This window comes from Chinchilla lanigera, unplaced genomic scaffold (genome assembly GCF_000276665.1).
Source record: "Chinchilla lanigera isolate Chin_1 unplaced genomic scaffold, ChiLan1.0 scaffold00004, whole genome shotgun sequence".
Classification (NCBI taxonomy): domain Eukaryota; kingdom Metazoa; phylum Chordata; class Mammalia; order Rodentia; family Chinchillidae; genus Chinchilla; species Chinchilla lanigera.
Genome location: NW_004955405.1, coordinates 32804036 through 32817852, shown reverse-complemented (window position 1 = coordinate 32817852; position 13817 = coordinate 32804036). Strand labels below are relative to the sequence as shown.

At 40.1% G+C, this 13817-nt stretch overlaps 1 protein-coding gene across 5 annotated transcripts in view; it reads right to left on the bottom strand.

Moving 5' to 3' along the window:
- The window catches only part of Cfap54 (cilia and flagella associated 54), a 308158-nt gene that overhangs the window by 218760 nt on the left and 75581 nt on the right, over positions 1 to 13817 (bottom strand). For all 5 annotated transcript variants that reach the window (XM_013518543.1, XM_013518547.1, XM_013518536.1 and 2 more), the window contains exons 20-22: positions 11659 to 11835; positions 7899 to 7991; positions 7500 to 7685 (exon numbers count right to left, since the gene is read on the bottom strand). In XM_013518543.1, coding sequence (XP_013373997.1) covers positions 7500 to 7685; positions 7899 to 7991; positions 11659 to 11835 — 456 coding nt within the window. The remainder of the gene's footprint in view (positions 1 to 7499; positions 7686 to 7898; positions 7992 to 11658; positions 11836 to 13817) is intronic.

Here is a 13817-nt window from a genome sequence, read left to right as displayed (position 1 = left end):
AAACCATTCCACTGATGACAATTAGAAGCTTAGGAAAAAAAAATTATCAGCTTACCTATTTCCTTTGGAGAATGTATTTATTTAAATATGATTCTTAAAGCATATTCTATTTAAATGCATATATAACAGTATGAAACCTCACCAAATGAGGTATGTGCTGCTTCACGGAAATAGGTAAGGGGTCATGTACAAATGCATTAATTGAATTAAGGGTGTAAATGACATGTTACTGGAATATTCTCCACTCCAAGGCCAGAAGGTTTCTAATCTACCACATAGTTCTTCATAATCAACCCACCAGCTGAGCTGCTCCTCAGTAAACTTTTATGGAGTTTCTCCTCTGTGCTTAGCGCTAGAGGCATAGCTTCTTCAAAAATTAGAGATAGTTTCAGACGCCGTGTAACTGGCAGGGATCAAGGTAAAGGCATAAGCCGCCTGAAACCATAGAAAATCTACAAAGAGTAACATAATCATTGTGAAGGCTTCAGAAAACAGAATGAAGCCTTCCAGGGGGACACGGAGCTGAGTAACACAGTTGCGACAGAATCTGGGAAGGAGAGAGTGGAGACATGGGTCCAAGTTTGAAGAGAAATGGGCATACGACGGAGAGGTTGAAGTGGGTCAGGGTTTCTGTCCAAGAGACATGAAAACCACGTTTACACGTCAAGTCCTGGACACTTTACACGCATGGTTATACTGAGTCCTCACTGCAGCTCTGTGACGCGAGCTCTCTTACTCCCCCTGTGTTGTGGATGAGAAAACTGGGGGTATTGCGAGGTTGAGTTTTTATACACAACCTGATAGAGTCCTGTCGCACGCGAATTTCATATATAGTAAAAGTAGCAGAGCCAAGTCTTAGACTGGTAAACAATGGATGTCTCTGGATTGTATCTGTCAAGTAAGAGTTGGACTACATTGTCACACCGTGTAATTTTAAGATTGACCACGGAAAATAACAGATGACATGTAAGAGGACTGACGCATCTGCAACTGACTCTTCTTCCATCTTAAAAGGCGGTAAATCCCTCCAAAACTAGTGTTATTTGTTCAATTACTGGATGTTGCAAAACAAGAAAAGACGCCACATGAACACTGAGGTTTATGAACTCCAGAGGCCTAGCGGGTTTTCAGCGGAGGAGTGTCATGACAGAGGCATGTTCACGGATAGCTAACCTGGTAGTGTTATGCAAAATAAATCTTAAAAGGGGGTGAAGTTAACATGAGAAAGAAGTGCTAAAGGACTGAAGAAGTAATGAAGTGCAAGAGACCCTCCTCCTCCTCCTCCGGATGGGCCCTTCCCTCAGCTTCCACAACCCTGGGTTCTCTTTGTCTTCAAAGCCCACATCCCCTCTCAGTTGCCTTTGCGCATTCCTGCTCTCTTTCCCGCTCTTGGCACTGATCTGCCTCAGGTTCATTCAGCCTCTGACCCTCTCCTCTCTCTGTCTACACTCATTTCCTTCGTGATGCCACCCAGTCCTGTAGTTCTAACTATCACGTAACTACGCTCAAATCCTTCCCGAACTCCTCCCTCACCTCCGGATTCATACGGCTTAAGTCACTGCCCCACCCAACCTACTCCAAACTGAACTGCCGATCACCACTTGACCAAAACTACACCACCCACAGCCTTCCCCAATTCAGTCCATGGCAATGCTCTCCTTCCAAATGCTCAGCAAGGGGCTGGGGATTTAGCTTAGTGGCAAAGTGCCTGCCTGGCAAGTACAAGGTTGTGAGTTCGATTCCTGGTACCGGAAGAAAAATAAAAAACAAACAAACCAAATGCTCAGCAAATGCCTTAGACTTGTTCTATATTATTAAATATTCACTTGGAATATTTCCTCTCACTTTGCACTTTTCCATCAGGAACTCTCATTAGCTTTCTTCAAAACATATCCAGGATCTGGTCACTTCTCATCACATCAGTCACCCTCACACTGGCCAGGCCGCCTGCCTCTTTCATTGGAGAGAAGCAAGAAATGGTGCTTCCTCCTTTGCCCCTTACAGTATATTCCCTACTTAGCTGCCAAAGTAAACCCTTAAAAACAGAACTCACATTATGTCATATCACTGCTGAAGACCAAGGTGAAAGCCAAAGTCCCCCTAATAACCTGGAAATCTTTGCATGACCCAGTCCCTACCACCATAAGCACCTCATCTTGCACCTCTCTGCCTCATCCTCCCCTTCTCCACGGGTCGCTTTGCCCTGGCCCCACTGGCCTCCCTGCTGTTCACCAGGCATGGAGGAAACACTTCGGAACACCTTAGGGCTTTTGTTCTAGCCACTCCTCCTGCAGAATGCTCTTCCCTCAGATAGCCACTCCCTCTGCTCCATCAAGTCTTGGCTCAGATCTCACCCTCCTAGATCGTGCTGTGCAGTACTGTCATCTATGTGCCGATCACCCACCTCACACTCCCAACGCCCCCCTCCACACCCTACTTTCTCTGTAGGGCTTGTCATCTTCTGACATACTGGTCTTTACTTCTGACTACATTCATTGTCTATGTCCTTCTCCTACCATGTTTTGCTCACTTTGCTGAGAACAGCCACTCTCAAAGTACGATCCCTGGGCCATAGGCATTGCCTAGGAACTTGTTAAGAACACAAAATTCTCATCCCCCTGGCTAAACAGCACTTCAAATTACCCTGCTGCACATACAAGTTTTAGAGTCACTAACCTGGAATAATGCCTGGCACAGAGTAAGTGGTCCACAAATATTGTGGTCCATAAATTTTCAAATTCTCCTTTCCTGATAATTTTCCACTCCTCAAACAGGAGGACGCTCAGCAACTGTCCTGTACTACAGCATGCATGATTGGGCCAGGATGAGTTCTCGACTCCAAGTGAATATTTCATAGCCCCTTTGCAAAGCAAGATGGGCCGCCACTCAAGGTCAAGGCTGACGATATTCGCTGCACCAGGAGGATTTTAGAGAAAGCTCATCATTTACACAAGAGACTCCCGGGGAGAAAGGGAGGGCACAAGCACCTCTGAACTTGCTTGGGCAAGGCACAGAAAGCGGGTTGGGCCTTTACAGGGGCTGAGGAGGAGGGCTGGGGAACGGCCATGCTGGTCCCATGGGCACCAAAGAGGATGATGAGTTCACAGCCTTTGAATCGGCCTCCCACATGCAAAGGAAAAAGAGAGGTGAGATTTAAAAGCAACTCAGTGGTTAAACATCAAGAAAGAAGCCAGACGAGAATCTTGATTACAAATTCCTAGCAGGCTGGCTAGCTGGTCTCTGCGACTGAAAGTAAGGAACATGTAAAAACTCAGAACCCCACATTTGTCCTCCACAGACACAGCAGGAAAGAAACTCAGGCTTTAGAGAGAGAGAAAGAAAGCAGGTGAATAGAGAACCAAAGGCAAAAGACCCACAGCTGCCTAGAGCTGGGCGGCCCCACCCCAGGCTGGTTCCCCGTCCTACAGTCAGGATCTTGGCCCGATGTTTAAGGCAAAATTACCTCAGCAAAGGTTGTCGCTGTGGTGATGAGATAATAAAGAAGGTATTTCGCAGGAAGGAGAGGCAGCGTGCAGCACAGAACCTGGCGCAACGTAGACGCTGAGTAAATCATTCACCAGTAAGCAGGTGAGTAGAGTGTAATAATACTCGGAGGATGAAAAGAGAACTGAAACTTCCTAAAGAAGGCACAGTTAATTTTACCCATAATTCTGGGGTTTTTTTCCAAGTGTGAATCATAAACAAAATGTAAACCTTTACGGATCAAAGCGTTTTAAAGACTTCATCTGTGAAGTGGGAAAGAGGCACGGCCTGCCCCGCCCTTGTTCCTGCCCGTCCTGGGGCTGCTGACAAAGCGTGTGTGCGCCGCTAACTCGGACCAGGATAACCCGCGGACCGACGCGAGCCCAGGCAGAGAACGGAAGAAAACTGGGAGAGAAGAGGTGCCCGGGGCAGAGGGAAGGAAGGGGGCTGAAGAGAAGACGGGAGCAGAGAGAGGGGCGCTCTGCCGTGGGCGGCAGGGCGCAGGCGGCACAGGGTGCGCAGCCAGTGCGCGACTTCTTAGAGCTGGGCAGTCGGAGAAAGACACACACCGGCCCAGCGTCAGGCTACTACGTGCGATGGAAGGAGCCCTGAGGAAATTTCCTAACCTCCTTGACGCACTTTTTCTAGAATATAGTGGGACTGCCGGAAAAGCATCGAATTAATCTGTTTCCTTAACTTTAAAATGGAAGTAATCATATCATCTCACAGAGTTATTATAATCAGTAGAATAACGAATTTTTTAAGTTTTGTTTTCTTTCTAATTGGCAAATAATAATTGTATACGTTTTTAGGGTAGAGTGATTTTTGATAAATGTATATACATTGTGGAGCGATCAGATTAGGCTGATGAGCATATCTGTCATCTCAGATACCATTTCTTTGTGGTGAGGACATTTGAAATCCTCGTTTTTAGCTATTTTAAGATGTTAAGTACGTTATTACCAACTCTATTGTAGATCTAGCCCTTTGCTTATCTACCCCGGACCCCATCCTCTGATGGCTATCATTCTATTCCACTTCTACGAGCTTAACTTTTTAGATTCCACACTTAAGTGAGATCGTATAGTGTCTGTGACAGGCTCGTGCTTTATTTCACTTACGGTCCTCTAGGCTCCTGCACAGATGCTCCTGTTGGCATCACAGAAAAATGCCAGTTAAAGCCACCATGAGGTATCACCTCACGTTAACCATAAACAGGACAACAAATTATGAATGCCTGGCACACCACTGTGTTCGTCCACTATGTGATTTGAGAATTCATTCACCCAGTACAATGTGGTACTGGTCTTCTGTCCACTTCACAGACATGAAAAATGGGATGAAATAACTTTTCTAAAATCATTATCTCTAAAGTCAAGACTAGGGCCGGGGATATAGCTCAGCGGCACAAGCACGTTCTTGGCAAGTGCAAGGTCCTGAGTTCGATTCACGGTACCAAAAAATAAATAAAAATTTAATAAATAAATAAAGTCAAGACTAGAATCCCGCTGACAGATTTCTACTTTTCTATATTTTGCATCACATTATCTATCAATTCCCAACTTAAAGAAGAATAACAAAAGAAGCAAAGCCAAAAGAGAAGAGAAATATTCACAAAAAGAACATAATTCCAAAAAATTCCTGAAAAATTTTCCAGACAAAGTAAATTACTAGCTTCGTATGTTAATGAAAAAAACCTGTCAAAGATTCCCCTGACTTTATTAATGATTCCAGACTAATGTTGACTAAAAGTTCAACCTAAAATCCCAAAACCAAGTTAATCATACACATTTATTAAAATATCTCCATATTCTACTATAAAATATTTATGATACTAGGTTTTAAAGAACTTAATTGTCCTGAAACTAAAAACTAACCATCCTCATGAAAATTAGATTGCACTTCCAAAAGAAAGGTATATTAAGCCAGAATTTAACAGCTTAAATTTAAGTTATAAATTAAGGGGGGTTAATAAATGAGAAAGTTTTGCTTTAAACGCTTAACATTATGAGAAAGAATACCCATAAACTGTCACGAATGAGTTACACAGCTGTAAATATACTATCAATAAAGAAACACAGGTCATTACTTCATGACACTTCTCATTATACCAGCAGTATAGCTTGGACTTAGTTTTATTAACTTTCAATGAAAGTTCTGCCAAATGGAGCTCAAGAGTCAAACCACTCCCTGGAGAAAAATTAGGCCTTGATGAAATATTCAGTTCCTCACAATAACTCCATCAGTGCAAATTGGGGAATATATTAAATTCCAGAGAAATCAAAATACCAGAAAACCATGAGCCAATATGACATGCTAAACCAATGCTAGACAAATCCTAGCAATTCTCTCAATTTAATTTTCTTTGAAAAATGTGATAATATAAAATGCCACTGAGATCTAAGTTTATAATACTGATCAATTATTATGATAAAAAATAGCACAGTAGAAATATGACACAATTAGAATAACCATAAGCTCTACAACCAACAATACCCTAAAATTAGATACTGAAGACCCAGGTTAAGGAGTCACTTTAGCATCCTCGTCAGTGGTGAAATGTTTTAAGTCAGACAACAGCGATTTCAGCAAAAAGCATTAATCCATGAGTATGTCCATGACTAAGAGCACTGTTTACTTGGGATCTACTGTGTGGTAAGTCTGATGTGAAACATTTTACAGGCATCATTCCATTTCATACTCATATTGCCCCTAGGAGATACTTTTAATATAATTGTCTCACTTTTATTCCCACTTCACACATGAAACTGCCTTCCTCAGTATCACAGCTACTGTCAGGAGTTATAATTTGAACTCAAGTCTGTCTCTATTGTCCTAGAAAGTTCCCATCTCTGAATTTATCCTAAGAAAGTACTCATGAGTACAAGGGAAGATTTGGAATGGTATGCATCATAGTTTCTTTTTTTTTTTTAGTTTGTTTTTCTTCCGGTACCAGGAATCAAACTCACGACCTTGCGCTTGCCAGGCAGGCGCTGTGCCACTGAGCTAAATCCCTAGCCCCTGCATCATAGTTTCTTCATAAGACCAAAAGACTGGAAAGTCTCTAAATGCCAGGGATATGGCTCAGTAGTACAGCACTTGCCTGGCAAGCGCAAGGTCTTGAGTTCAATTCCAGGTACCAAAAAAAATAAAAGTATCTAAATGACCAGCAATGAAGAATTACTAAGGAAACTATGATATACCTGTAAAATTCAATGCCATAGAGTTATTCTGGAAGAATTCCTAATGGAATGACAAATGCCAACTACATATTAAATGACAGTATCAGTTTACAAAGTAACATGTATATCATGATTAAAATTACATGTTATAGGGGATATGGCTCAGTGGCACAAGAGCCTGCCTGGCAAGAGCAAGGTCCTAAGTTCGAGTCCAGGTACAAAAAAAAAAAAAAAGACAAATACTCAAAAGGCAGGGTGTGGTGGTGCACGCCTGTAATCCCAGCACTAGGGAGGCTGAGGCAAGAGGATCACGGCAAGCTCGAGACCAGCCTGGGCTACAAAGCTGAGCTCAAGGCCAGCCTGAACTGCACAGTGAGACCCTGTCTCAAAAAGACTAAAATAAATAAATAACATGACTTAGAACATGAATTCATACACATAAAATGTAGCTTATCAGCATGCCTGGCCTCTACTCACTAGACACCAATAGCACCCTGCTAGGTTTTGATAATGTTTTCAGACACTGGAAAAATTGCTCTGAGGGTAGTAAGAACCAAATATTTTTTTTTTTAATTTTTCTCCTATATGCATTTCAGTACATTCCAAAATTTCTACAATTATTACATGTTATATTTGTGATCTGGGGGGATGTTATTATTTTAAAAAGCAAACTAATAGAAGAAAAAATGATTCATAGTTTATCAGATTAAACTGCAATCACAAAAATGTGTGTGACATAAGGTTTGGAATATCTGCTGATTTTCTTTCATCAGAACTTAGCAAATTCTTAACAACAACAAAAAAAAATAGAAAAATAGCAGAATTCTCCTCTACCTGTATCAGGTACATTCGAGCAGTGACAGCAGAAAGAGATGGATACACCAGGATCGGTTTCGTTGTTTCCCCAACTGCATCACCAACGAGCTTCCCATTAGAACAATAAGCAGCAATGGCAAATATGTATTTTTCATTAGCTTCTAAACCTTTCACTTCAAAAATGCTTTTACCATCAGCTGGTATCTATTAACAGAACACATTTCAAGTCACACAGAGAAAATTAAAATAATCTGACTTGCAACATTATATGTAAAAATACTTTCACTGTTGGATTTTAGTTATGACTCAAGTTGAAATTAGAGTAGATTCACTGAAATAATGACTTCGTAAGGGAAAAAAACCTCTTTGTTATTGATGGGCCTTCGGTAAGTTTTTCTGACATGGAATACGACGTACCGCGTCTCCTGAATTCGGGAGATGATTATTATTTAGCCTCACTTTTCCGTAACTTCCTTCTGCTTTACAACCCAAAATGCAATACCAGGACACCTGCCGGGGAGAGAGATGGGCACATCACCTGTAGTCTGCATAAAAGGCATTTGATTTCTTTTGTCTCCATGTAGCAAAAAGAATGCTTTTAGAAATAAAAAAGTAACATTCAAGTTTTAAAATATGAAGTCTAAGTTTATAAAGATATTTAAGTTTAATCTTACAAAAGCAAAGACAAATACAGGACAGGCAGAGCTTACCTAGAACAATCAAGACTAAAATATTATCCGCTATCAATGATTCTAACTACCGTTAGCTGGACAGGTTCTACATGCTAAGCATCTTAGGAGGCTGACACAGCCACTGACGTTCACAGCATCCCTGGGAGATGGAATCACTGTTACCAGGGAAATAGAGATGCTGAGATGCTAAACGACTGCCCCAAAGCAAGCAGTGGCAGGAGCTGACTCCAAAGATGACTTCACCTTGGTGGACTCAAAAATGACCTGATGGAAGAAAGAACACTACTGAAATGATTGTTATATTTGATCATAATAACAGAGGACAGAAAAGCAAGCAGAAAAAGAAGATAGATAGTATAGTAATTAAAATGAAATGTAAGTATACGTAACATAAAAATAGTAGTAGAGTTTGCCTGATAGAATAGTAAGATGACAAATCATTTTTTTCTGCAGCTTATAATTGCCTGAACCAAGACATTACTTGGATAGTTTTAAATAAAGACATAATCCAAACACAAGGTGTGAAGCCCATAGAAACAACCAAACTTAAACTTGACTAAATAGTTAGACAATGTGTCTTTTTGCTAAGATGTCAAAATAATGGAGGTATATTATCAGGATGACCCATATTTTCACTGTAAGGTACAAGGGATCAAGTTGATGCCAAAGGGAGTGGTATATGAGCAAGCCATATTGTTGGGATGGTGGGGGTCATCCCTCTCTCTCTCTCTCTCTCTCTCTCTCTCTCTCTCTCTCTCTCTCTCTCACACACACACACACACACACACACACACAGAGGCAACTCCAAAACTATAGGGAAAGCAGGAAAGAAGGGAAAGTGTATTGTCTCTAAGAAGTAAGTGCCTTGTACAGTTTGGGCCTACTCCTCCTCCTTCCAGGCCAAAAGAAAAATTCTAATCTACACGAGTGGGTCTCAACCCTGCCTGTGCACCAGAACCACTTTTTAAAAACATAGTTTGTGGAGCTGGGGATTTAGCTCAGCGGCACAGGACCTGCCTGGCGAGTGCAAGGTCATGAGTTTGATTCCTGGTACTGGAAGAAAAACAAACAAAACAAACAAAAAAACATAGTTTGTACAGGATCACCCATTTTCTTAAATTGCTTCCAGAAATTAAAATTTCTGATACAAGTAACTGGTCTTTTGCGTTTCCAAAGAAAATTTCTCAGATGATTGTCGCATGCACAACCAATGAAAGAGCACCGAAAATTGTTACATGCACAACTAGTGAAAGGTCAGAGAGATCGAAGGGCAGAAAGAACACTGGAGAAACCTGAAAGCTGGAGACCAGGAGGGAAAATCTGATGAGACTTAGGGGAAAAAACTGGAGTTAACTTCCCTTGATTTCTCATGCAAAAAAAAGTACAGTGGAGAGGACTGTGTTATATGACTTAGATTGCTATAACTCTAAATTATCCCACATAAACCAGAACTGGGAGGATAAAATTCTCTCTAAAAGCAATTTTACTAGCAGATTTTACATCTTTGCTCCACTGATGGAAACATCCTAGTTTCAATAACTCTTAAGAAGCATGTGTAATTAGAATCTACATAAGAATAGAGACACCGTGAACAAATCAGTAACTTTAGAAGATTTTATAAGAATGTAAATATGTTTAATATTATTTTCAACTATGAAAACAGATTTTAATGAAACAAATGCCTTAAGAGGTTTTGATGGGAAAAGATGGCTGAAGTCAAAAAGCGGAAGATGTATTCAAACCCATAGCACCACCTAGTGGTGATGAGTAGGACTCACTAAGTGCTCCGTCCTGGGACGACTGTCATTTACATCTTCTTACTATGCGCCAAATGACAAGCACTGAAACTGCAGATCAAATATGCAGGGCTCATCTTCTGATTTCCAAGCATTATAAAACAAAATAAACAAGTCGCTGGATTGAAATACATAAAAAATAACATTTTGGCTTAGTAAACCAAAATATTTGACAACAAAAATATGTGGTAAATCATCTAGATTTCATTCTGTACTGTTTTGTTTTGTTTTTTTCTTCAGAAATCAGTGAAGCCCTATTCTTAAACAGACTCTAAATCAGTCAAAGTTGAACGTTAGAACTGCTGTCAGTAGAAGCCATACGTTATAGCACACTTGGGTGTAAGGTGAGTGTCACACCTAGTTCCACAGTTTAAAACTCCTATAAAGGTGGTGGCACTGCTTCTGACTCATGTCCCTCGCCCCCTCGTCTGGAGTTCCTTAAAGAATGGGGCCACATTTCATCCCTTTTTAACTTTACGCTTTAATTGCCTAACGTGGAGTTTGATAGATTACACACATTCAGTAAGTGCCCATTGGATGGAAGTAATGAAAAACTCACTGAATAATGTAATCACAGTCTATAACTCCACTACTTGCTTTGACAAATTTCACTATGCATGTTTAACACAGGTAGTGATGAGACATCAGTTGATATGCCAAGAATATTACACATTAATTCATTTTGTTTTCACAGTTAACACACTTTACAAATTAAAAACTCAAAAAAAAAAAAAAGATTTCTGCAAATAAAAAAGTTCAGGGCTGGGAATATAGCTCAGTGGCACAAGCACCTGCCTGGCAAGCACAAGGTCCTAAGTTCGATTCCCAGTACAAAAAAAAAAAAAAAAAAAAAAACCTCAGAAAATGTGTTTTGCCTTCCTAAAGTCATACTAATAAAGAGTGGAGCTAAACGTTTAAACTAAATGTGCTAGGCTCCAAACGTCTTTGCATGCAAAACACCCTAAAGCAACTCAAACATAAAATGTTATTTTTGTACAGGACATCAAAGAGCATGTTGTTGATCACCCAAAGGAGGGAAATGCAATATTTAAAATATAAATTAGGTGGAAACAAATTCTTGTTAGCAAACTAACTCTCAAATATCAGTCACAGTTAGACCAAGTTCGAAGGCATGAGGGCTACCGGGCAGTCTCGTCATAATAAACACGTAAAGCTGTTTGATGTGCTGCGTCCTAGGTGGCTAGGATTATCACTGTTTGTGTTAAAAGAATCCATGTTTATTCGCAAGAACTTTGGGTAGAGCCTCCATACTTACCACCTCCAAATTTCCACACCCCAGTCAAGAGCTGCCTCGTCCCCGTCAAGGGCTCTGACAGGGACCCCTCCCTCTTCTGCTGTCGTTCCCTTCCAATGGGGCCTCCATACTGAGCTCACCCTTCGGATGTCAGCATTCAGTTCTAGCACAGTGACAAGATGCGGTGGAAGAGCTACCTGCATGCTCTTTCTGCTTACTGTGCATGAGGGTGGAGGACAGCTGTGCGGAATATTCCACAATGGCACGAAGGGGGAAACGCCACTAAGAAACAGGTCATTACAATACTAATCCGCTGTTCAGTGCTTATAATTAAGGCTACTCGGGTCCTAAAAGCAATAAAAGCCTGAGTCACTGCAGCCATCAAAGTGCTTACACTGTTTTGCAAGAAGCACGGATCATAGCGGGCACCGTACCTTAGCATCTGAAATAAATGGAGTAGGTTTGAGGGTCACCGAACAGTGGGTTCTGGCGAGGAGGATGGGTGGAGGAGGGATTCTGCTCTTCTTTATCTTTGAACTTTGCAAATATTTCTGATGTGAAAACAATGCATTTTGTTCTGCTTCAATCTTCTCAATTAAAGAATATGCTTCCTATAATGAAGTGTGAAAATGGAAAAATACATCTCAAGACCTTGAACGCCCTTTACATCTGCAGAATGTTCAATAACATTATCTTAAAAAAGAATAGCATTATCTTTCTATATGTAGTTTATTGAGTCGCAGAGGTATATATATATGTGTGTGTGTGTATATATATATATATATATACTTGAATGATTTTGCAGGGTTAGAACATGGCTACTAAATAAGCATGATCATCATGGGCCTTGTATTTATACATCTAAAGGTAATTATCATACATTAAGATGAGACATTTATCTTTAAATCAAAACCTCTGTATATCCACTCCCATACATAACTAAGCTTCAAAAGCTCGTAACAAAGTCCTGTACATTTATGCTGATGCACCATACACCTCCCCTTAATATAATCTGAGGTGTAACTATTAGTTAATAAGGTTACTGGTGTATGTGGTTTGTGAAAGGAATCGTATCAAGAGGTTCTTACTATTGACAGGATGAAATAAAATGGAGAAAAAATAATATTCTGTAAGCCTGAGGGAAATGCAGCCACTTTTTGAAAAGGTTATACACAGAGATAACACATAAAACAAAAAAGATAAAATCATATCTAACAATATTTCAAAAGCAAAGCTAAATATAGCAGCAGTGGTATATAAATTTCCCAATAATACTTAACACATAGGAACTGCTCAATTAATACTAGTAGTTAAAATAACTTAAAATAAACACTATTTTAGTCTTTGTAAACTCAAGTAAATGCGCTTTATATTTGTTTTTAATTTTCTAAGATATTTGAACATTTTAATACTTTAACTGATTTTTTAAAACTCAATGAATTATGAAAGTCCTCTCTTCTTATCACTAGAAATGTTAGTTTTAGTTAATAGCAAATATATTTCAAATAGGCCAAATATAACACTCTTAGTGCTACTACGTACTAAAAGAAATAGTAAAACCTAGGAGACAGAATGCCATCTCTCCATTTTATTCTGGAAGTTCTGCCCAATTTAACAAACACAAGAGAAGAGACCTGCCAGGTGTGGTGACGCACACCTGTATTCCCAGCATTCGGGAGGCTGAGGCAGGAGGATCAATGCAAGTTCAAGGACAGCCTGGGCTACAAAGTGAGCTCAAGGCCAGCCTGAACTGCTTACTGAGACCCTGTCTCCAAAAAAAGACAAAAAAAAAAAAAAAAAAAATTTAAAAATTAAAAAATGAGAAGAGACCCTAGAAATGATAAGGCAACATGTTTGTCTACCAAATTCTGAATTTACTTCACTTTATACAAAAACCTGTGCTGTTTCCCCTGTAGAAGAAATGTTGAGCTTGAAGTTTTCATTTGGGAATCCAGACTTCACACTCAAAAGAGAGACCGAGACCAGACAGAAGATCTGAGTATGCCTCAAAGAGATGTTTAAAGGTGAGGAAGTAAACCGGTTCCTCGTACAAGTGTAGATTATAAAACTACACAATACCATACATTTTTTCCTAAAATAATAAAACTCGGCCTAAATTGAGATCAGAATTAACTTCTTATTTTTATCTTCTATTGGAATTTGCTGACATCAAGACATAAAATCATCAGTCATTATTGCCATGTTATCTGTAATAGTAGTCTTTTTAATTCTGCTTGTTCTGTACCAGGAGACCTTGGAAAATATTTCATGCACTGGTTAAGAATCTTAGCTATCTGCAGGGACAACTGTTTCTTCAGGCCTTATACGGTCACTGACTCTCCACACCCCACATACCGAAGACCTCGGGTATTTAGACCCAAATGCTAGCTTATACACACGTCACGGGTGTGCGCTGTAACCATTAAATCATTCAGTGAGCAGATCCACCAGTCTATCAATCAAGGAGATAGGAGGACCTCTGTCCTTCACCATCCCTACTTTTTGCTCATTCAACCCAACAGAAAGAGGAAAGGAAAGTAGAAAGTTGATAAGAAAAATGGAAAAGAAAAAGACCTGGAGGGTCGGGGATATA